This window comes from Xiphophorus maculatus, chromosome 14 (genome assembly GCF_002775205.1).
Source record: "Xiphophorus maculatus strain JP 163 A chromosome 14, X_maculatus-5.0-male, whole genome shotgun sequence".
In the NCBI taxonomy this organism is placed as follows: Eukaryota; Metazoa; Chordata; class Actinopteri; order Cyprinodontiformes; family Poeciliidae; genus Xiphophorus; species Xiphophorus maculatus.
The window spans coordinates 7922239-7948046 of record NC_036456.1 but is presented as its reverse complement, the minus strand read 5'-3'; the positions used below and the strand labels follow the sequence as shown (position 1 = coordinate 7948046).

The window sequence follows — 25808 nt, the reverse complement described above, 5'->3', positions numbered from 1 at the left end:
GTTGTTGGTGCCAGACAGGCTAAACCATCTCATCTACTGGCATTTTCACACACAACCGTCTCTTGTGGACTGTTCTTATGGAGAACAGTCCACAAGAGAAAAAATATCCAGGGAGCAGCAGTCAGTTGCCTTGTTGACGTAGGAGATGAAGTATAGCTCACATAACCACTCAAGATGTGTGTGGAATAGCATCTCTGAACATACAACATGTGGAACCTTGAAATAAATGAGTTACAAACCAAGTACCACTCCTGCTGGCTAAGCTTGGTTGGTTTTAGGCATATTTGAACATCTCAGGAGCAAGTGAGCGATGTTTAAACACTACAGTCAGCCTGGCTGTAGTTGTGGACCACAGAGTACCCATCTACTGGTGGCCACATCCAGGTTGATAATGGGGCATGTCACCCAGCTCAAATCAACTCAAACATGTGTCTTGAACACAACAATGAGTTTGTGATGCTTCAGTGACCTCCGTACTCCAGTGGTCGCCACTATCGGTGTTTGGGGCGATGGTGGTAAAGAGTTCATCCCGTAATCAGGAAGTTGTTGGTTGAGCCCCCACTCTCTTGTTGTGTCCTTGGGTAATTCTGTCAGACTTCCTTAGGGCAGCTGTGGCTACTATCCAGTAGCTTGCCACAATCAGTGAGTGAATCTGTATGTGAATGTAGTGTGACACGCTTTGGAGTATACTCTGGACTTGATGAAGCACTTTACAAGTACAGACCATTTCCCATTTCCCATAGTCACCAGACCTCCATCCAACACAGCACCTTTGGGATGTGTTGGACAAGGCGATTCAGGTCATGGATGTGTAGCTGACAAATCTGCAAGAACTACCTGAAGTCATCTTCTCAACTTGGACCAATATATCAGAGGAACGCATCAGACACCTTGCCAAATCTATGCTACTATGCAATCTTAAGGTAACAGGGACTTTAGGCGATCACTACTGACCACATGTGTTTGTTTACCAGCAAAACATAGTGTGAAAGAAATTTATAAGGGGTTCAGCAACACGAGACAGGCAAAGACTTTGTGTCAGAACCTGCATGCGTGTTTGTTTACCAGGAAGATGAAGTCCGGCCTCTTGTTGTGGAGAGAGACTGGTGAGCGGCTGAGCGACGTGGACGTGTCGTCTGAGCTCTGCGAGGATGGATGGCGAAACGTCTGGCCGGTCAGCTTGGTGTCGTACAACTGCTCCTCAAATTCTGTACGCGCACACAGCACAAGCACAAGCACAAAAACACACAGTGAGAAGCAAATACACTTAATCTGGAGCACACAACACAAACTCACACACCAAATATTTTAGGCGCATGGCTGAGAGCAAAGATCCAGCAGAGCTGTTGCTTCACATCACAGCGAAACCTCCCTCCTGTGAGTCCCCGGCGCACCTTCTGCCAGCTTAACAGTCTGCCTCGGTTTACATTTAATCCTCTCCTGGGTTCTCCTGACTCTTGTTCTCCTTTAAACCAAACATTCTCAGTCGAGTTACCCTCTCCTTTTGGATATCTGAGTTTCTTCCTCTTGCCAGGAGCTTAAACTCTCCCCCTCCAGCTATTGTAAACAGATTCCTAAAACCCCCATCCACCCCCACCTTCCTAACCACACACCCACTCCCCCTCACAGCCCTTCAGCCAATCCTTTACCCCTAAAACACACTCCTGACCCAAACCCCAGTCGCCACTGAGCTGTCTGACACACATGTGCACACACGGACGTTCCCAATACAATCCTGGTGATGAAACAGCAGCACCAGAAAGACACGGGTCTTAAGTTGAACACGGTTGAATAACAGCAAAAAACAGAGTACAGAAAGTTGGATGTGTTTAGTACTGGGGTTACATGTTATCTTAGATTAGAACACAATGATCACTTCTTGGGATTTTTGGAAATGGCCTGTTGTTTTTTGTTGGTTTTTTTTTTTCAAAAGAGGACTGCTGAAAAGCAACTTTTCAATGCAGTTGTACAGTTTTCAGGGGGGTCACAAGTTTCAATTAAAACATACGCAAAGGCAATTAAATCCCGCACCCATCTGCCTTTACAAAAATAAGTCAAGCTTAGTCAAATTAGGTGAAAAGCATCTGTGATTTTCAATCTGATTTATATCTGGACTTTGACTGGGTCGTTCCAACGCATGAATGATTCAAACCATCCCACTGTAGCAACTTCTTCTACATGTTTGCAGCAATTAAACTAGATTTCTTCTGGCTTTCTTTGAAAAAACTCTTTCAGATGTAAAAGCAACGCAGTAAAAATATGTAGGCTGTTTAGTTTTTCTAAATTCAAATATAGACGCTCAGACGTCGCCATATTGTTTACACTGCAATGCATTCTGGGTAGCTGCGTCCTACAAAATTACTGTTTTTGTCTGGCCGAAACAGTAATTTTTATGTAATAGGTAACGCTCAGCCCTTTCACTGTCACTAATTATCCATTCATTATCTGCTTTGTCACTGTGAGTTTTGATTTCACGTTAGCTCTTGCTAACGGTGTTAGCTCCTCTGGCTGATATAGTTAAAACAAACTGACCAGACCTGTTTGTTTCAACAGAAATCTCGTGCATAAAAACCACACAAAAACTTTGAGGCAGTTTGTCTCAATTCAGACATTTTGTGGGCTGCCCTAGTCAGCCTCCAGGACCTTGATTTCTTGAGTTTTATCAACAGACTCGGCTAATCTTTTAAGTAATTCTTAGTTTTTTTACTTATCACAAACTGAAGCGGTTTGGTTGATAGGAAAATTACAACATATTTAGACCAAAATGTTCAACTAGTCGTGGATCCCTTCAAGATTTAAAATAGCAAATGAAGTTGAGCTGATTTATTAATCTTCATTGGTTTCCGGCAAAAAGGTTTTTTATGCATGCAAATAATTTTTGAAAAGTAGGGTGGGTGACGTTAACTCAGTGAGGCAACGTGGGAGAGATTTGGATTCAACATTATAATCATGCACAGTAATTAATATATAACAGCAGAGCAACAGTGTATTAAATAATAATGCTGCATTTTTGAACAAGTGCAGACAGTCCAACCACCCACAGCTTTGGTGAAGCCTTAAATGGCATTGGGAATCATCGCTCTTGGCATGTTTCCTCGCTCAAGTGAAACGTGCCAGCAGAAGACAACTGTTTATGGGATCTCACTCTTTATGAGTGCAAATATGTCTCCAAACATCAAAGGAAACACAGGAAACCTGTGAGCTCGACATTTCCAAACCATTCACTGCATGTTAAGATGTTACATTTTGGACTTTGCAAAAGCGTTATCAAAGCAAAGTGAGGAAATCTTGAAGCAGTGCACTTAGAAAAAAAGACTAAATAAGGTTGTTATTACAAAATGTTTCAACTAAAATACAGCTGGTTATAGTTGTAGTTGGAAAAAAAAGTGTGGAAAGTTTAAAAAAAATGTCTACACAAAGGCAGAATAGACTGAGGTAAGCTGTAGAATCTTAAAGGTTTTTTAGGCCATGTTTCATAAATTACAGACAGAATCTGCCTCTTTCCAGTTCAAACACTCACCAAGTTAATGTGGTTGCTGTTTTTGCTCCCTCTGCTTATTAATCACAATAGGGATCGCACTGGCTACTATTTACTGAAAAACAGAGCTCAAGTGAAATAATACAATTCATGCTTTTAAAAAACGTTGGTCAAAGTAAATCCAAAAAGCCGTTTTTAAATTATGATTTAAATTATTAAGGGGAAACAGATATGCATGTCAACCTGAGTCAATGCGGAAAAAGCAAACACACCTGCCGTGACACATTTTGAATTAACAACAGCCATTGGACGGCTGTGTTCAGATCACAACCAAGTCTCATTTCTGCTGAACTTATAGAACCCGTCTAAAAATGAAGGAAGCAAAAGTAGCTAAAAACCAACACACAGGAGCCTGGAAAGAGTTTAATTTCTATGGCTTCCAGTTTTATGTCAACCACACTTAAAGAGTCATTACCACCAGTGGAATAAAACATGGAACTGTGAACCTTCCCAAATAATTACGGCCTACCAAAACTCATCAAAGACGTCACCAACAAACCCAGAAAATTGTCTAAAAACTCATCACTTGCTTCAGTTAAGGTCAGAGTTCATGATTTAATAGTACGACAGAGATTGGACAAAAATGGCATCCATGGGTTGGTTCAAGACCAAAATAGCAGCAAGGTTTGCCTCACATTTACCAGAAAACCATCAATGCTCAATAATTACTAACTCCTCAGACACATAAAACAGGTAGGTTGTGTGTCTAAAATTTATGTGGTCCCTATCATCAAACAGCACTATTTAGCTAGCTAGCTTAATTGGCAAAGACAGCTAAAGGGCAGCTGAACTGTCAAAAAGCTGGCATGTTTTGGTTGTAGCTAGCAAAACATGTATTGAAGAGCATGCTAGCACATAAACCTTTGGCTAGAGTGCAGGTTTGCTTCAGTGCAACTCGGTTTTACATAAACTCAATTAAAAAAGAAAAAACTATTGTAATAGTTCAACACCTATACTTTTAAAATATTTTTTATTTTAAGGGGAAAAAAACTCCCCAGGCTTTAGCCTTTATGCCAGTCCAAAAATGCAGAGCTAAACTGGAAGTCACTTTTTTTTATTCCAAAATCTTGAGTTGTTTACAAGTTTGTAATATTTTTTTTCTCCACAACTAATCAATAATGTTTCACTAATCAGTCACTTGAATAGCACACCTGACAGTCAAACGGTTGCAAAGCACTTAACATTTCACAGTTTCTAACTCCTCAGCAAGGTCACTGGCCAATCTGTACTTGTCATAATGAGGTACGTTCCCCTCCGCCTACCATCGCTGAGACATGTTACACACCGGGTGCTTGTTAGAGAAAATAATCAATTTTGCGGTGATTAAAAATTGCCTGACTGCTGCATGCAAAAGTAGCTGGATCAGCCAGATAATAAACAGTGAAAAGGAGCTAAAAGTCGTCTCTTTCCCGACTGCAGTGGCCCAAAGAACTGAGGTGTCAGCAAGAGTCTGAAGATGCAGGGGGTAAACAAACTGATTCGGGAGAGGAAGAGTGAGAGGAGTGAGAGTGAGGCAAATGGCAGGCGAAGAAAAGGAGAGAAAGAAAACAGGGTACAGTTGAGAGGAGGCAAAATTGGGAGGTAGGAAAGTAGAGAAAGAGACATATTGGAGATAGAATAATGATTTATATGCTCCCGGGCTAACATAATGCAGATATAATGGAAACAATTAAGACATTCAAATAAATATTTCTTTGGAAAATATAAACGGAAATCAAATCTGATCTATAAAGTGACAAGACACAGAGCAATGTTGGGGAAAAAATGATTGGGTAAAAAGCCAAGGGCAAAGTAATACGACAGAAATAGATGGGAGTTAGGAGGAGAAGCAGAAAAGTCGCAGGAGTGGAAAAGGACAAGATAATACAAAAACAAGCATGAGTGGAAGAAAAGAAGGAAGACAATTCATTCTACCCACCAGTGAGTCTATATGTGTACATATTAATGGTACTATGTAAAGGAAGAGGAACAAAGCTATTGGCAGAGAGTCCCCAGGTCTGTAAGAGGTAAAAATAATCTCACAGTCGGAAGTGAGTGAGAGCACCTTCTTTTTTATCCCGAGGCGTTTGCTCAGAATGCCAAAGTCAGCTTTAGGCCTACCCACAATGTTCCAGATGGATTTCAGAAAGTCATGACACCAGAATTAAAACAAATCCAACCCCAGACCACATTCAGAGGTAGCTGAAATATAAGTATTTTTATTGCGACGTGCCAGTCCGAGGACTCTGGCTCCCCAAACCGTAGGTCAGAGTAATGCGAAATGCAGAACGAGCGTTGCTGAGCAGAATAGGAATCGTAAGCAGCAGAGCGCCACGGCGAACATTCAAAATGCAGGATCAAGGCACAACATATGACATTTGCAGGAACGGCTCCCTGGAGCATCCCGTCACTTTTATGTCTCCCTCTCGTTTCCTCTCTCAGGTCTGATGCCAAGAAAATCTGATAGTTTAGCAAAAAGCTTTAAACAGCATACCAAACAGAAAAGTGACGATGGGGATTTGTAATACTAAAACCACTTCATGACGTTTTATTAAGTCCAATTTCTGCAGGTCTCACACTCACAATGCAATATTACATTCCATAGATGTGGAATGACAAAGGCCACAAACTTTGAGTGCCAATTTACACCCATGGATCTACAGTATATGTAGCTGTGTTTCCGATGCAAATGTGAGCAAATCTTTGTCTGTATTCTGCTAATGTCGAAAAAACAGGTTTACAATTGCGGTTTTTCCATGAAATAAGAAATAAATTTAAAATTATACGTGAATAAGCTTGTTCATGCGATAAGTCATTAAAAACCAAGGAAGAGATGGATGTAAACAGTTACATGAGCTTATATTGATAATTCAGCCATGACGCTCATCAGTCAGTCGTCAGAGGAGACGTTGGCGGCTTAGTTAGACGTTGGAGCGACAAAACCCTTAAACCGGTGGTTTAATATGCTGCGTTTTGGGGAAGTTATAGTCATTGATTTTACAGAAGAGATTAAACATGTTGTAATGACACACAACGTTTTATGAACTGTGAGAGCTCTGGTGGAGCCAGCGCCACATTGTCCAAAACAAAATAAAAACAAACCATCATCCTCCTACTTCTTCCTGTCGTCGTCTTTGTGGTTTCCGTCAGTAGCATCCGGTTGTTAATCCCAATGTTACTGGATCCATAACACACGTAACTTGCATGATGGAGTTTTGCAAAATAGATCTGTTATAAATGTCTCCAAGGCTGAAAAACCACCTCATCGTGGCGCAAAAACATTTTTATCAAAAAACATTATTTTTTTTCTGAATTGGTGTGTTTCCACTAAGCAAATTTGCTTTTGTAGTTTCAATTTACGCAATTCTATGGTTAATGGAAAAGCAGCTTATGGCTTGTTTCTTCATGTATGAAATTTGTGACGATCCCGTCTTGCATCCAAGGCTTCCTGCAGGTACTTGGACTTCTTCCTTCACCTTCATTTACCTTCACGTAGATGTGAAGGTAAAATAGTATTTCCAAATGGCTCTTGGTTGTAATTGAGTGCGTAATTGTCTGTCTTATGGACTGATGGTGACTTTTAGATGGTGTATTCTGCCTCTCGACCCAATGACTGCTGGGATACGCTCCAGCCACTCCAGTGACCCGGATCACCTCAAAGAAGGCATAAAAATGGTTGAATGGATTCAAGTCAGAAGAGTCAAAATTTTACACCACCACATTACTTCCTTTCTTCGACACCTACTGTTTGCAGTTTTCACTTCAAACCCCGATGCTCATGGAAACAAACCCACCCTGGGTGTCTGAGTAAGTGTCTTGACAGCTGGCTGATGGTAGTAAGTCCCGTCCAAAGCTGCTTAGCTGCATTCATGGCTGCTATTTATTGACAATGAGTGGATTAAAGCAGTAAATACATCAGTAGATGTATTGTTCTACTGAAAAAGTGTCAATATAGACAATTTCACTGAAGACTAGTCCGATAAATCGAAGTACGTTACTTAAATATTTCATTAAGTGGGTAGAACATGGAAGCGTCTTGGCACAACGTGAAGGTTTGGAGTGAAAAAGAGACAAAGCGGTTTCTAAATCTCTTCAAGAATATTAATCAACACTAAAGCAATTTCAGTAAACAAGAGATTTGTAAACCATAACCAATGTCACACGAAGTTACAAAATAAGCCACATTAATGAACAATACTGAATGCTTAAAGACATTCTTTTATCTCACAAATATGAACAAAACATTATGTAAATGAAAAGGTTTAGGGGGAAACAAGCCTAAACAATCTGGGAATTTCAGGATACTGACACAATAATTCATTGAAAGGTATTTAATCAGGAACGTAACACAGACTTTTACCAATAAGAAACTGATATGTCACTCATCGATACACACTTTCCTTGAATCTTTTCTCTGTGAGGCATTGTAACTTTTACTTACGTTAAAAAAAAAACTCGAGGTCACACTAAAAGCACCGCAGAATCTCTCTTCCAGTGCCGATGCGTGGTCCACCATTAAAGGTTAAAGTTTGCAGACAGCCGCCGCGGTGTGCGCGCTGACCGTGCGGAGACGGGGTCTTGAGGACGGCAGCATTTACAGCAGAGGGAGAGGGAAGGTAAACAGACGTAGATCCACGCTGCAGATAGCAGCCGGGGTCCGCTGAGTGCAGCTCTGCTAAATGACTGCGGGCTACTGTGGTGGGAAAACCACGGAGGGAAGAGGGAGGAGGAGGGAATCTATTGGTGTTTGGGGTGTAAAGGTATGCCGGTCACTCCCACTTGTGCACACACACGTGCACCCCCAACCCACACACACACCCACACACACAGAGGGGTTAAGAATGGCCTCCCCCACCCCCTTTTCCGTAGTCCAGACAAGCAAGCCAAGCGCTCATGCATTACTAACCTGTGCATTGTGTGACTTAGAGTATCTTTCAGGTGTTCATGCATAACTGCATTACCAAACTGTTCGGTGCTAAAGTTTCATTTAGTCAATGATTATTTTTTTAAGTTTAATGATCTACGCAACTCAACAGCCTCATGACTATGGGTAAAAAAAATCAATAAAAAATTAGAAAATGTTCTCGCTTGTTTACAGTGCAGCCACTCCAAGATAAACCCCCAGCCAGCGTTGACAATATTGCGCCCCGGTCATGTCCAATTTGGGTCATCCTTTCTTCTCTCCCCTTGGAAGACGGATTGGGGAAGGCTGATATTAACAATACCCCTCTTTCACCACCGCCAGGGGAGGCGGGGGTTTATGGAGGGGCAAGAGACAGAGAGAGAGAGGTTGTCTGTCTAGTAGACTGCGTGCCTGATGCCATGCATGTGCAAGTGTTTGCATGCACTAACATTCATGTCATGTCTGCGTCCTTGGGATTTAGCACGCACAACTGATCAATCCATTACAGGAAAAAGGGCCAGTGTTTGAAAGCGTGCGAGTCCCAAGGAGAAAAAAAATAAAGGAGGTTTGTGACCCAGTAGGACCTAGTTGGCAGTTAGCGACCTAGTTTGTGTCGGCTAAATGAAACTGTAAGGAGGGTTGTGACTTAACTATCAGGAAGTCCAGATTAGAATCGCTGTGCACAATTGGAGGAGAAAATAAGCAATAAATAAGTTTTTTTTGTGTGTGAGTGAGGTGATCAGTTTTTAAGACTGAAATTGTTGTCCATCTAGTCTTTTAAAAAAAATCAAACTCAAGCATATTTAGTTTTTTGATTTATTAGTTGAAAAATAGATCCTGCAGGTACTTGTTGGACTAGCATACAGCCTGAAGTAAACTCAGTTATAGTGAGAGAATTTGGCAACATTTTTAGCTGCATCATCAAGGTCTTCATTTTATTTCTCAAAGTGTTGTAAAGTTTGACATAATTAAACAAAAAAGAAAAAAGTAAAATCTTCCCCTTCAATTAGTCTAAACAGTATGGAACAAGAAAGCACTACATGCACACAGTACATCGTTTCTTGAACTTAGACGATGTTCTCCGAAACCTACCATGTACTTTCCCAAACTGTCTGGGTTACCCTAGGAACCTTTAACAGATATTTGCATAAAAAGTACAGCGGCCTTTCCTGAAACATACAGAGAACTTGTCAGGAACTGAGTGATTACTTTTCATCAAGCTTCCACTTAATCCATGAAATGTACAGGATCCTTTGGAGGACATTCCAATAACGTCTTACTTACTTTCATGAACTTTCCGATTGCTTCCAGCTAACAAGGTACATTTGGAAAACTCATGTGGTTCGTTACTCTACCACAACTTATTGGGTAATTTCTTGTTTTTTAAAGGGTAGTTTCAAGAATTTTTATTGGGCACTTTTAGTGAACTTACACTGTTGTCTCCCAAAACCTGGAATGTTGTGTCTTTAAATCAGCCAAAGACTTTCCGTAAAGTAAGTGTCTACCTTCCTGGAACCTACTGGAAGCTTTCCCAAAACTTATCAGTGACTTTCTCTCACTGCTTTACGCAGTGATGAACGCACACTAACACAATCAGGCTCTGCTAAATCAGAAGGTTAGAACAGAGGAGAGCTTCACTTGCATTTGGTGTCACAATCAGGTCTTGATGCTCACTTACGATTGTTACCTGAAATCGGATTTTTAATTTAAATTCTTTTTTTTTTTTTTGCGTGCTCCTTCATACTACTAATCAAACCCGACCGCAATGAGACTTGGGTGTGAATGGTTCTGAAAGCGACCCGCATGCGCAGAAGAAGAACATTGACGTCACACCGCAGCGTACTGTAGGAAAATCTGCTTAAGATGTGAAGTGGCGGCATTGTGACGTGATGCACTTCAGTGACACAAACTTCTTTCATAAGTTCAAAATCATAATTTTCAGACATTGGTTACTTTCTGATTTACCGCATCTGGCATTTTTGTTTGCAGAATCACGACCCACGTCTTTTACCAATGTCACGAAAACCAGATATGACTGGTTTTAAAACAATTGGATACACATGTGATTTAGAACGGAAAATGGAAGTGACAAAAATGCCAAGTAAGGACTAAACATTAACCTAATAGAACTACAACGTTAAGGAATCACAGTCATAAAAGACTAGCTCAGATAAAAGATTTATTTTATTGACCTCTTAATGTTAAATGCCAAACAAAGTATTTTGTTCAGTTCCAAGACTTAGTCTCTAATCTACACAAAAAAGTTTTTTCCTTTTATGTTGTGAACTAATAAATAATGAGTTACGATTTTAAGGTTTTCTGTTTCCTTCATAGCAAAACCATTAGCGCACAAGTCTCAAAATGGTGTGGCTTTGAATTAGCAATTGACTCGTTATGCTTGTCATTTTAGAGGCCGAAACGCAGAAAAACGGGGGGAGAAACTCCTTTATCTTTCCAAATATACTCCTCTTATTAAAAAAAAAACATTAATGCCCAGATTTTCTTTTTATCTTCTGATCAGTATGGCTTCAATCGCTTCAGTATGAAAACAGGGAAAATATAAGCACTGCTCAATGAACAAAAGAGCTTTATGTCACATGAAATTTTAATGCTGTGATTCAACATTTCTAATTTAGGGAAAACTGAAGCACTTTTCTGCTAGTCCCATAGAATTAGACTGAATAAAAAATACATATATTGTTGTTTTACTGAGCTTCCAGAGGATTATCTCCATTAAAGAGAAGTTTTTCTTGCCACTGTCGCTACATGCATGCAAATATAATTTACTGTCCATCGAGAGGCGTGAGTGAATGCTGAAAGTCAGTAGCTGCATTTCCATTAAAATTGTGTGCAAAACTTTATAAATATTCTGCTAACATTAAAAAAACAACAATTTTGCAATTGCTGTGTTTCCATTACATAAGAAACGCGATGAAAGTCACACGTAAATAAGTTTGTTCACTCAATAAGTCTTTAAAAAACACGTCGCGCCATCATCCTCCTGTCACTTTATGGTTTCTTCTTTGGATTTTTCCGCCAGCACTAGCATCTTGTTATTGGTCACATGACCTGTGTGATGTGGGGAAAAAAAAAAGGTTTTCCCACTGCAGTTTTGTGAAAAACGTTGATCTCAACAATTTAAACAACCTCATCATCTCAAAAACTCTTCGTCAAAAACGTTTTTTGTTTTATTTTTTCAAAATTGCCGTGTTTTCGTTGAGCGAATTTATTTTCGGAATTCCAATTTGCGCAATTTTATGGTAAGTGGAGGCGCATCTGCTTGGTTTTCTTAGATTAGAAAACTTTATTCTTAACTAATCTGAATAACAAACTGAACTTGACGGATCAGTTTGATAACTGGCATCAGTTGGAAATCCACCAATTCCTCTGAAATGGAGGTGTTGAGTCTGAGCACCACCATCGCTTGCTGTTTGCTCCAACCTGTTGCATCTCGCAGTCTGCTGGGTTCATGCCAGGGAAATAAGACTTAATCTTTCTTCCCTTTCGTCTGTCTGAGCACCGGAATAACTCATTACAACAAATTATGAAATCAAAGCGGCGTAGTGCGATAAAAGCATCCGAGGCATCGACCTAACTGATCAAGACTTCAGCTGTCAAATTAAGCAGATTCACCACAAAAAGCCGCCAGAGCTTCACCGTTCACTTTTAGTGCAACTTATCATGCACAAATTAAGCAAACACTACACCAACACGGTGAAATAGTTCTACTGAAATGTAGAATTGAATAAAAGCCACCTGAAGAAAGACTTATAAAATATGCAAAGTGCAGAGGAGGAGAAACAAATATGAATATTTAAGCTTTTCTTCATGATTCATCGTAGAGCTACGAAGCAGGAACCCTGTCTGGCTGCAAAGACAAAGAGACGTAAGGAATGAAAAGTGGACTATTAATCCAAAGGGTAAACTTAAACATCTGGTGATTAACGGTCGTGGAGACTTGATAAATGCAATTAAGATGCGGCCGCTGTATATATCTTGGAAAATGGAGAAGCTCTTAGCAGCGATATAGATTTGAGAGCGGAGAGGAAAGAAGTGGGTTGAAACGTCTTGTTTTTGTACATCTGAGTTGGAGAGTTCATCTGTCAACACTGGAATGTACCAGCTTTGAACACTTGGTGATAAATGTAGGTTAATGAAAATCACGTTGGGCACCATGTTTAGTAAAATACTCGGAACAACAACTGAGTTAGCTTGCTCCTATAATGACCCAAATATGCCTTTATGAAAAGGTTTTGGTTTTTTTTCTCCAATTCCAGCAAGAGGGGCTCAGAAGTGGTTGGGGCGGTGGTGAATGGATTAGGCCTGAGACGCATTTTAAAGGAGATCTGAGTCGGGATTAATGGCAGGATGTCTGAATTTTCTAAATTCTTCCCGTCTGGTCTTGCCAAAAACTTGAAATGAACCTGCTAAAGTCTTGTTGAGAGTTAACATCACTGATCGTTCAGTCTGTGGCTGAATTATATTCTGAGTCTGGTCTTCTGGTTCCAGTCTGGTCACAGGTAATAATATCTCTTATTTTTATAGAGAATCTCTTATTCTGCCTTTTCCAGAAGACAATTTTTTTTTGTTTTTTTGTTTGTTTGTTTTTTGAGAATGAAAGAGACGCCAAATACTGTTTGTCCTTTAAGAACACGCCCCGGTATGCTAATGCTTCATATGCTAATGCTTAGCCGGCCGATGACCGGGAGTATCACTGCCGCGCGCGCTCAGCGGCGACAAGTAAAATAAATCTTGCATAAATCTTTCCGGCCACGAGGATCTCAAATCCGCCTAACACCAGAGGTAGACGGCCGGCTTCATAAATATGGAGGGCAGAAGAAGAGTGTTGAGGAGCGGGCGAGAGCATGAATATTTTATGGAGCCGAGGCCAGCGGGAGAGCGAGGACGGCCAGGGAAACCACAGCTGGTTCGCCTCCGTGTTATATAACAGACGCCCAAACAGACACGCAAAGCGGGGAGACGTATAGAAACTTACACAATACTGACACACACACACACACAGCAGGGAGTGAGAGGAACGCCGAGCGACGGAGAAGTCACACACGCATGTTCTGCGCGACCATTGATGCCATCCACCCACGAGTGTTTTCATCCATCTTATTTTCATCGTACACAAGACGCCAGCCTGTCTCAGACAATACCGGGCGTAATACACACATAAACACACGCAGAGAGAGAAAAAGAACATTTAAAAAACGGCAAAGGGGATGGATAGAAAAGAGGAGAGAGACAGAGATGTAAGATGGGACAGCTGTAACGGAACAAATCAAACAGAAGCAAATGATATCTGAAATCTTAGTAACGTGATCGGAAAATGGTCAAATGATGATGTGGGAACATCTTCTCATGTATGGCCTGATCAGAAACACCTGAGCTCCGAGAATGCCTCATTTTTCATCAGTTCTCTGTCTTCCTAAAGTCTGTAAGAACGCGAGTACAAATACCTGAAGGGCTGCAAAGCTATCATTCCTAAAACACAACATGTGGTTCAAAGGAGGCATTAATAATTCACTGCGTCTGCTTTTAAGGGATTTCCAAACAACTTATCGTCATGTGGATGTGAAACAAACTGCAAGATTTGGGGCAGGTGTAAGAATCACGTCGCTCCGTTGTTCTTGGGGTGAAATTACTCGATGGGTTTGCAGCTGCCATTACAAATGTCCGCAAAACTTTGTTGATGTTCTGTTAAAGTCGGAAAAAGACAATTTTGGGATTGCACTGACCCCTTATAAAGAAGAAACGCAATTGAAATCACAAGTGAAAAAGTTTGTTGACACGATACGTCATTACAGAGCATGCAGCGCCATCATCCTGTCGTCTTTTTCGTCTTTTCCGCCCAATGCAGTCTTGTGAAAATTTTCAACCACATGCTAAAGAAATGCTATCTTATTGCATTTAAGGCAATACAATGTTTATTTTCTAATTTTATAAAGAAATTGAATTATTCGTTTACTGGCGATTTTTACATATTTTCAATATTTTATTGAAGAATAATCGATTATTCTGACATTAGGGCTGCAACTAATGATTAACAAAATAATCGTTAGACGAAGTCCTAGTTCAAGTCCAGCCTGATTGAGCTTTAGCTGAGTTGGAAAGAGTGGGTGACTAAGTCTGTCTCTACATCAAGCAGAGCAAAGTTGGCCCAGCTGTTCCCCAACACGAATACAGCTGTTATTGTAGTGAAAGGTGATTCCACAAAGTACGGGCTCAAGAATACGAATGCAGCCACCTTTTAAAGATTTCCAATCGTGAGACGGTTCGAAAAGAAGCATTGTTTTCCTTCTGCTTCTCCTTTATGCACCACTTTGTGCTGGCCTGTCACATAAAATCCAGATTGGACACACTGAAGTTTGTGGTTGCGACGTGACAAGATGTGCCCAAAGTTGGGCTTGGAAATGTCGCGCTGTGAATTAATCGGCTCCTTCAAAAGTACTTTCCCTTTGTACACATCCTGTTCAGAGAGCTTTTATTAAATGGAAAACAATTGATTAGAGACAATAAAGAGGAGCATGAGCAAGCAGAAGAGCAGCGTGGCTCCTAATCGAGTTGCATCAAGCGTTGCTCGTACACCAAAGGTGAAACGGAATGAAATTTTCATACCGCATTTCCACATTCAAATCAGCATTCACTCTGCAATGTTGATGCAAGATTGACGGATTCATCAAAATTTTATATGTGCAGCAGAGACGAGGCGGCGGAGTCGTCGATAAGCCTAAAACATCAACGTGCCGAACGAACAGGCGCCTGAAAACTCAGCAACTGGAGCAACTTGCTCTACAACTTTTAGCAAACGTATGTTTCAGTAGCTCAGTAACTTACAAAGCCTTCATTAGTCATTGATTGTCATTTTTACCTGTCTTCCCTTGAAGACTAGAGGAAACAATGCCAGTCCTCGGCCAGATTGATTCTTCAATCAGTGACAACAACACTCTACGGTGGGGAAGTTCTTACCTCAGAAAGAAAAGTCAGAGCTAGCTATCTTCAGTATCAGTGAGATTTTTAATAATGAAGTCAGAGGAAGAAGCTGTTTGAAAACACAACACAACTTCTTCTATAGACAAGATTAGGGTTCATTGAGCCAAGAGAGACAAGAGAAAACAAAACGCAAAGCCTCACAAAAACTGGAAATTTAGCCACAAAGCTTGTGCTTTTCTTGAAGTTATCGAGGCGATCAAGCTTCTGATTTAGGGCAAACTACATCCACATGGCATACAGCGCTGTGAAAAAGGGTTTTTGCTTTTTTTGTCACCAATTCGTCAAATAGATTTTAATTTTGGATAGAGATGACTAGAGTAGAAACAGAAAACTGAACTCTACTCTGTAGAAAAGCTTCAAATTTGCCCAGTTTGAGGATTTATGAGTATGAACGTCGTTTTTAAGGTTACGTTACAGAATTTAAGACCAGACTTTGGATAGGCCACTTCAAAACTTAACTTGTTTTCTGGGGAGTTTTGAATCATTCGTGTTGCATAACCAAAGTTTTAAGCAATAGTTCTGCACTGACGGCTGGACTTTCCCCTGCAGGATGTTCTGGTAGAGAGCAGAAGTCGTGATTACGTCGATTAAGGCAAGTCGTCCGGGTATTGAGGAGGCAAAGGAGCCTCACATCCTTACATTACCTCCACTATGTCTTGTTTCTGAGATCACATGTAACATGAAGACGCATTCAGCTTCCAACATCCACAAATTTGGGACAAACGTCCAGAAAACGGACAAACTGCCAAATCACTGAGTTTCTCTAAAGAAAAGCTGAAAACATGAAAACATTTAATTTCCCTTTGGGATCAATCAAGTAATGTTGAATTTGATTAGGAGTTAGTGGAACCTTGATCAATATATTTGATGATTTCAACGATGACACCTGACCAAATGTAATGTTTCATAACTTGCTACTGTATTATGTTTTTGTGACCTAAAGCACTTTCAACTTTTTATTTATTTAACCGAAAGTCACTTTTAGGTGACTTTACAATAAATTGTATATGACCTTGTTTTCGGTTGGTTGTGGTTATGTGAGCCTGTTTGAGTCTGAAATAAAGTTTCTATCTTTATTATTGTTGTTATGTACAGTAAATTAAAGTTTGAGGTCTGATGAGTTGTGTTAGTTCTTTTTCAGACTCCAAGCAGAAGACGTTATACATTGTTCTTTTGTGGCGTTTCTTTTTTGGGGTTGGCCAGAATTAGCCATCAGTGACGCACTGTAGTCTTACTTATTATATCCCCACACCTCGCTGCAAAATTCAGCACACACCACTTTTCATAAAAGTGGCTTACTATAGCGAACATGCATGTGATGAATTGAAGGATTCGCTCTCTCATTTATAGCCTCCCCAAAGTGTTAAGGTTGTCACATTGCCTTTTTCTTTTCTTTTTTTTTTTTTTACCTACATCAAGCTTATGTCCATTTAGTGAACAACCAGCGGTAATTACAATGATGGCAGGCAAACAGAGCATGAGTCACATCAGGAGCGATAAAAAAAAGAGCAAGTGAAAGAACTAACTGGTTACAATTGGACTAGAGGGGAAAAAAAACAAAAGCTACCTGAGACCAAAAATGATGGCCTGGGTCCTTTAAGAGGGTGAATATGCACGCGCACCCACTCAGACACACACACACACGATGAACGCTCACAAAAATCAGAGGTGAATAACAAAATCTCAATGTCCCACCTATTAAAAACACCAATCATTTCCGACGCTGAAAACTTATCTCACAGCGAGACGCAACCCATCAGTTCCATCAAGTGTTTAGTTAACACAGAGCAGGGTGATTTAAAACAAGCCTGCAAGGTGATTGTGAGAGCACACACACACACACACACACACACACACACACACACGCACACACACCCTACGGTGCAATAAAACCACATGGTAACGGGTGAAAACAACACGCGCACGTCCACAGGCTTCATATCTGCATGCAAACACACACGCGCAAGCATGTTCAAGGTGGCCGTCACACACCCATATCAGCGCAGTAAACACTCTGCCATCCACCCCTGCTTCAACGCCTCTCCCACCCACTCAAAACACAGCACACACACACACCCAAAACACACACTCTTACTCCATCCGTCTACACGCCCATTCTCGCCTCTCCTCCTTTTATTTCTTTTGACATCCGTCCGTCCGTCCTTACCTTGCAGCAGGCTCTGGAGGTTGAGCTGCGCCTGCTGGTGCAGCTCCTCGACACACTCCGGCCTGCTCCACGAGCCGAACACGTTCACGCTCTGTTGCCATGGAGACCTGAAATGGGCCGCGCTGCCGCCGCCGCTGCTGCCTTCGCCGCTACTGCCTCCGCCGCCGCCGCCGCCACTGCTGTGGTTACCGTCGCCGTGGCTGCTGACGCTGTTGCTGCCACCGCGCCTTCCGCTCTCTGGCTCGAGACCGCTGGCGGCTGGAGGAGAAAGGGAGCGCGAGGGAGGAGAGGAGGGCACGAGAAGGAGGGAGGGAGGAACAGTGAGAGGAGGTGATAGATGGATGGAGAGACGAGGAAGGGAAAGACAGAGATAAGGAGGAGAGTAGGAACATTGTAGGGAAAAGTGGGAAGGAAACGAGCAAAGAGGAGAAGAAAAGAGTTGATCATGAGGAGCGGGAGGGTGAGGTGCAGAAAAAAAATAGGAGGAGAGAGAGAGAGAGAAAACCACACATATAAATAAAAACGCATGATTTGCATATCTAATACCCAGAGACGTAGATTACATAACATTATTTGTTGTCAGGGAAAACAAGGACCTAGGAAAGAGGAAAAGAAGGAAGGAAAGAATTCATAATTTTTTAAAAAAAGAAAACTTCATTAAGGCAAAGAGGAGGAGAGAAAAGTACAGAACGGATTTGGAGGGGAATCAGAGAGGTTTGCTTAATTAGCCAGGGAAAGGAGTTAGAGGAAGATAGAGGGAAGGCAGAGGGAGGGGATGAGGAGGAGGATACATCAGGCCAGAGCGGGATGAGAGGATACAAAAAACAGGCAAAAATGAAGAACTGGGAGAGAAAGAAGATCAAGAGTGGGAGGAGAAGAAGAAATCTGATACTAGAAGGGAGGAGGACTGAGATGTTGGGGTTTATTAGAACAAGAGTGGAAAACAAAACAGAAAGAAACAACCCAAAACATGATGGGAATGTATGATTCTGATCTGTTTCTAATCAATGAACTGATCAGAGACGTTCAGTCACTGACTGTCTCTCTGCCTGACATGTCACTAGCTGCGTTTCCATCAACAATAAAAGTGCGCAAATTGAAATTACTAAAATAAATTTGCTAATTGGAAAAAAGAAGAGTTTTTCGACAAAATGTTGTTGTGCTAGAATGAGGAGATTTTTCCACTGTATGGAAACAGATGTGACCGCAATCACACAAGTCACGTGATCAACAGCCGGATGTTACTACTGGCGGAAACGATGAAGAAGACAGGAAGTAGGAGGAGGAGGATGTTTTGGGGTTGTTTGTCTGACAATCGGTAGGTGGCTACACCAGAACATCACATAGTTCATAAAATATTCAGTCACTGGAACGTGTTGAACCCACAGATTTTTAATCACAGAAAGCACGCTCACTCATGATTTCCAAACATCACAATTTTTTCTTGTTATTGACATTAGCAAAATATTAGACAAAGACATTTGTAATGTAACCCAGCTAAAGAGAGCAGCAAGGTAACTTTAACAGACACCGGTGAGAGATGAAAGTCTTCTTTAAGGGTTACTTAACGTTCTTACAAACCTATAGATATCTGGCCCCTCTATATATTCAACAAACTAACTTAACGTAACACAAATTTTCAGATTGAAACCCAAAACCCTGACATTTATTTGATCGCCAGGTGAAAAGTTAAGTGTTTAAGTGAAAGCCAGGTGGTGTGCAGAATAACACTCTTTGGTGTGAATGCCGTTACTGAGTGAAGATCACTCATGGGGTAGCTATTTTGAGCATAATGAAATGTGATTAAAATAAAGTCACAGAGAGTGAAAAAAGTTGCAAGAAACTGTTCGAAAGCAAACTCAGACCGCAAGATGATGAGAGAGAGTGAAGCTTTGAGTAGATAACAAGAAGGCTGAATGTATTACAACACTTTTTTTTCCACACAGTCTCCTCTGACAGAAGCAGTCTTCTTCTAACATCTGATGATCTCAAGGGTCTGGTATCTTTGCTTTACGTTCAATATAATTCATATCTGCAGTTCAATACATTATTGATGCAGACGAGATGAGTTTTAACTCACCACTTGACCTCAGTTCACTCTGATTCAATCTGAACCGACAGAATAAAATTTTTTTCCATGAAGGCCTTCAACAATTATTCCATTAACTGACCTGCAACAGATCAGCCGTTCAGTAACTAAACCTTAGGAATAAAAAATATAGTTCCTGGTTTATGAACAACAAATACAAAGTTAATCACACAAAGAAAAATAGAGCTGGCGAAATTCAAAGGGTACAATCATAAGACACATTGCTCAATCAACAAAAACTCAAAAATAGGCACTAAAATATTCCAGAAATATTGACAGACCACATTGCAGGCAATCAAAGCCGAGCAGATAAAACCAGCCAGGTAAGGTAATTTTATTTATATAGCACATTTTCAGCGACAAGGCAATTCAAAGGGCTTTACATGAATTAGAAGGAAAGACAAACCAAAGGAAAGAAGAAAAAGAATCAAACAATGTTGATCTAAAGTTTATAAACTAGATATTCCTGATCTGGGTTGTTAGGTAAGTAGAAGTACTCCCACATACCGAATAATAAAGCGTTTTATAACAGCAGCTGACTTATGTGAACAGAATAAGCTAATCTCTCTTAACTTGGCTGCTTCTTGTCATGTCCACGGTTTGTTCTGAGTCTCAGTTCAAATCAAAGTTTGTTTGAATCCAGAATAGCTTCCTGCCGCCTTGTTTTCAGAACCTTACGCAATACAAACTGTGACAGCTGATGGTCCAATGGGAACAACAACAACAACTGAGGCATAACTCTCACTGACAGTGGTTGCAGCTAACGCTATACATGTTTGATAAGAAATGGTGATAGCGTTGTTAAGCCTACCAAAGATTTTTGTCTGTTTTCATAAAAACTCTGTTAACCCAAACTTTCAAATTTAATATTTAATTGTGGTAACTATGGATACCAGATGGAAATGCGATATTCACTGCAATGCTTGTCTGCCCAAAAAAACCAACAAAAAACCCCACATAATTCTTTGCCATATTTTAGAGTCAGTCAACTTTTCTAACTCCTGGAAACAGCCAGCTGTACTGCAGTAGACATAAGCATAAACTGCATGTGGAGACTTTGTTCACGGTGCTATTTATGTTTCTCCTACTCTTTTTGTCATTGTTACATTTTAAGGAGATATAAACTGTTCTTTGTTGTCGCTTTATTTATTGAAATGTAAAACTGTGGTGGTAAAAATCAAGTCGTGAGATTTTTTGTAGGGAAGAGATGAATCGATCCTTGCGAATCTAAAACTCAGAAAGGGTTTTAGATTTCTTTTGGCCTGGTTAGCCAAAAGAAATGCACCCAGTTTGCTAATTCTTTTGGGATCGACTGGGGGAAAAAAAACAAAAACAGAACAAGTTTTTGAACAGGATATGAGTCGCTGCATCTTTGAAAACACTTGCTGTGTTTAACCAAGTTCAATTAATTAAAAGCAGATTTGACAGCATCAAAAGTCTGCTTTTGGTTAAAGGCACTAGATAGATACTAATAAATCAAAGAGAATGGAAAAAACTTAGATAGTAAGAGACAAATATTTTGTGTTTTACTTCCTTAATGTTTTGCTACCGTGAGAAGAATTTAATTCATTTAACTTATTTAATTTTGTCTTAATTAAAAAATAAAAGTAAAACCTATGCTAGTGGGACAGTTTTGTAGCATTTTTGAACTGCAGCCACACAAAATCAGTCCCACAAATGACCCCCAAAATGCTTTAAACACTCCCAATCTACAGGGTGTGAAATTTATAACAACCTACAAAGACAAATTAAATGAAGAAGTCGGACTGAAAAACGTTTTAACATTTATTCACCAAAAACAGTTGGATTGTTATAAATACGAGACAAAAAAAACCCCAACAAATTCCTTCAGTTAGATCCCTTTTTAACACAAATCACTTTCGACGCAGACATGTACTTCTACTTTGCGTTCTTGAGGAAAAGCAAACGGGAAGCTTGAAAAGGAACGCCGCCTCGTTCGGCGTGAAAACATTCGGCAGCTGTCTCGTCTGCTCTAAAAGCAGACATCTTCTCCCACAAAACCAGTCACAGTGTGTGGAATCACAATTTCACCCTCTCAGCTTCCGGCTTCATTTTCCTAATCGGCTTTCACACAATCAGCTTCCGCCAGACGGAGCTGCTGCTGCTGCTGCTGCTGCTGCTGCTGCTGCTGCTGCTGCTGCTGCTGCTGCTCGGGGTGCAGACAGTTTGCACTGAGCATTTTCACTTTTACGCAGATCAGCTACGCTCTCTTTTGCGATGATTCCTCCCGAGATCAATCTGTGTTCGCAAATTGTTTTGCTGGTCTTGTCAGAAGGTAAGTGTCCCATTTGGGAATCCGTGTTTATCCTAATGCACTGTATATGTATGTACACTGTAAGAAAAATTTCCATTAGAAAAAAATCTGAAAATTACCAAGACATTTTTTGGTCAAACATTTCCGTCAACTGGTTTTTACAGTAATTTATTCACTTTCCTGTTTTATCAAAAAAATTGACATTTTCCATATTTTTACAATAGATGTCTTGTTGCATTCACAAGCTGTCAAAAAAGTGAAACGTTCTGTATTTTTACAGTAAGCCTCACAAACACTGACATATAGTAGAAAATGCAGGACTTGCACGTTAAACGTCTTAACAGAAAGTTCCTTCACACGTCTACAGTACATTTACAAAAACTTTTATTGGATTTGATTGCTCTTTATGAAAACTACATCCACTGACGCTAAAAGGGTTACCAGACTTGAAACTCCTCAGTTGCCCAGCGCACGCAAGTAATTAGTGAGTGTGTGAGGAATAAAAGGAAATAAGTGATGCCTTCCAGGTGCCTACAAGATAACTTAAGTTGAGTCGCTACAAACTGTAATGTAATGTAAAGATGAAAATGTGCTTCAGTGGACAGACTTTCATAATCAGCTTGTTTGTGGCAGATTAACTCATTTCACTTTGGTCTGAATTTCAATATTGTTCTGCAGCCATCACTTCATATTCTTTCGCAGCATTAAACTTCAATACAAAATGAAATCTCGTCAATCTAAGAGGAAACGTGTATAATTAACAAAACTTTGAACTATGTGTCCAAAATGACAAAATAAAATCTGTTGGGTATCGATTGCTGAAAAAAATAAAATAAAATAATGCTATCTCAGTATCCACATTGATTTATGTAATGCATTATATTGATCCCTTCTTATTTCATAAGCACTTGTGAAAACAAGGCCACATCCTTTCTGTCTGAGTGCGGATATTTTGTGATATACTCTGTTCACAAACGAAGCTGTTCTGCTTAGCAACTACTTTCCACCTTCATCGGTGTTTAATTAAGCAATGGGTGTTTGAACTTGTGGGATTTTAAAAAGTTAAATGTGCGACCTAGCGGTGAGTGTGTTCATACTCGCTCGCAAGACGGGTGAGATAACGTGCTGGAGTCAAACAAGCCTCGGGAGCTTCTGAAAATGTGGCTCAGATTACTGTAGATACCAGATCCGAAGGGAGAAAAACGTGTTAACTACCTGATCTCCTCCGAGACATCTCTGCTGCATCCTCACCGTTCTCTCAGCAAATTCGTGACAAGTGGAGCCATCTTCTGTCTGTCGAGGTTTTTCACAGCCTTACAGGACACACGCGCCATTCGAAACCACACCACTACCGAGATTTTGTCAGAGTTAGACACTATCTCTCAAATAAACATGCAGAGATTAACTCCAAATTACAGATCAACGTCCTTTCACGTCATGCAAGTTGATCCATGGAGATCACATGGCTTCGTCTGGTTTTCAGAGGATGATAAATTCACCTGAGTAATAATAAGAAGGGAAATCTCCAAAAGGTGAAGCTTTATGTCACAATCATCATCCAGGCTTTTCTGGTCCACTCAGTGGTTTATATACAGGCAAAGTGTATTTTTTTTGCTATCCACAAAATGTTAAGATTATGTGGTCCTCTACACCTGAAATTCACCCAAAATCAACAGATCTCTGCACTTTTCTGAGCTAATACATGATTGAGTTTATTGCAAATTCTTCGCAAAAATGGTTGTAAACGTTGCGTCTAAGTGACCGCTAACTCCCACCTGTAGATGGCAGTATTTCTTACTTCTACTATGTTGTTGTCTCAACTGTACTTTATGTCAAGCGATAGCTTGTGGTCAGCATGGAGAGTAGCAAAAACTGACATTTACCATCAGAGGCGCAAATATCGCAAAATTTCTTTCCAAATTAGCTCCACAAATCTGTAATTTGGATTACGGAAAAAAAACGAAATCAACAAAATCCTTGAGGTGTTGATTAGTTTGAAAAAGCAGTACTTATCGAATGCAGACAAAGTGATTAATTCATATTTTAACAGTTTGTTAATGGGTTTTATAAGCACAATCGGCCGTTTGAGAACATTCATGATCTTTATATGGCCTAAACTTAAAATGAGTCCGACAGCCCTGCTCCAGAAGAACACGCAACGCAAACCATAATATTAGTGGGTTGACTTCAATGTTGGCACCATTCAGAATTAGAAGCGTAAAGAACACGTTACTACAGAGCGTCACTTTACTTGCTCTCCAAGCAGAGAGAAAAAAAGCAGAAAAACTGATTCAAAACTATAAAAATAACCTTTCCATAGAACTACAGATGTACACAATCTGTCAGCTCATATAAAAATGTAAAATATGTAAAATACTGCAGCCCTTTGGAGATTAGTGCTGGATATATTTATAAGCTGCTTTTGAGGGGTGCTCCTCGCAGGAAATGGGGCAATGTTAGCTAAGCTATCCCTTACAAAATAAACAGGGTTCACAGCAGTTCACAGTGATATACATTAGCTTGAGAAATAAATATTACATGTTCTGTTTTGTTGTTGAAGTAAAGGCTAATGAGGGGGAAAAACTGATTTTTTCATAACAGCTAGCTACGTTAGCAAATTTTAGCAACTTTAGCCATTTTAGCAGTGATGCTCCTGCATCAAGGTAGCTTTACTAAAAGCTGATATAAAAGCTGTTTAATAAAATTCTGATCATATTCCAAATAGAAAAAGGAAAAAAAGAAATTCAAAGTCCTAGCTAGCTACATTTGCAAGAAACATTTGGGCTACTGAATTAACTAGCAATGTAAAAGAAATTTGAAAATCCATTTGTTTGTAAAATTATGTAATTTTTTGGAAAGAACAACTAAAAGTGCTGCCATTATTGAAATAAAAAAAAATGTAAACCTTTATCTCTCTCAACATTTAGGTTTAGAAAAACATTAAAAAGGAGCAATATCCCAATTTATCAATACTGAAAGTTGACGTAAGGTCTTGGCTGGATGTAACTGTTTTCCCTCCATGGTTATATAAGAGCAGTGTCATCAAAAAATGAAAGTAATATAGAGGAATTGGATAAAGGACAGGAAAAGGCCTCTGGGCATCACTGGGCAGATATAAAAAAATCTACTCAGTGCTTTTCAGAAAATTGAAGAAAATGTTCTGAAAGCATAATGCTGTGCAATATGGTCCAGTGCTCAAAAAGAAGGAGAAACCTTGGAGCTCATAAATCCAACCTGGCATGTCTTTTTTATACACATAGTGAAAATGACGAGTCAAACATTTGAATCCTTTAATTTTGTACCGATGTAAAATGTTGAACTTAAAAGTAAGGAAATATATGGCGTTCATCTAAAATTGTTCAATGCAGATTTTAAATTATAAAAAAGGGCAATAACAAGAACTATTCTTGAAGAGTTTTTTCCAATTTTTGTTTTACAAACAGCTCCTCAACTCTACCATAAACTCTGAACAGATATTCACCATTGTTGAAAACAGTTATGAGCTGACTACATTTTTACGTTATGCTTATTTTCATGCTCAAGAAATAACTTTAGAATTATTTGAGTTTTGTGACTTGGTCAAAATCTGCTGGACTTGGTCTTTCAATAATCCAGTCATTCCTTAGGTTCACGATTCCTTGTAGTTTCTTCAAGTATTTGACATGTATTTTCATTCTACCATTATTTGGAGGTGATAGTTGTATTTGCTTAAAGCTAGTCCCTGATTCTTTGTTAGCTCTTGGTTCACAATCTACCTGTCTGACACCAATAACCAATATAACATCAACTGCCTTTGCTTTTTCATTTTGATCCTCACTTTGAACTTTGCTAGACGCCATGTGATTCCCAACATTCGTA

At 40.0% G+C, this 25808-nt stretch overlaps 1 protein-coding gene across 3 annotated transcripts in view; it reads right to left on the bottom strand.

Annotated features, from left to right (window-relative positions):
- The window catches only part of nhsl2 (NHS like 2), a 134404-nt gene that overhangs the window by 20690 nt on the left and 87906 nt on the right, over positions 1 to 25808 (bottom strand). For all 3 annotated transcript variants that reach the window (XM_023346608.1, XM_023346609.1, XM_023346610.1), the window contains exons 2-3: positions 17587 to 17844; positions 1066 to 1208 (exon numbers count right to left, since the gene is read on the bottom strand). In XM_023346608.1, coding sequence (XP_023202376.1) covers positions 1066 to 1208; positions 17587 to 17844 — 401 coding nt within the window. The remainder of the gene's footprint in view (positions 1 to 1065; positions 1209 to 17586; positions 17845 to 25808) is intronic.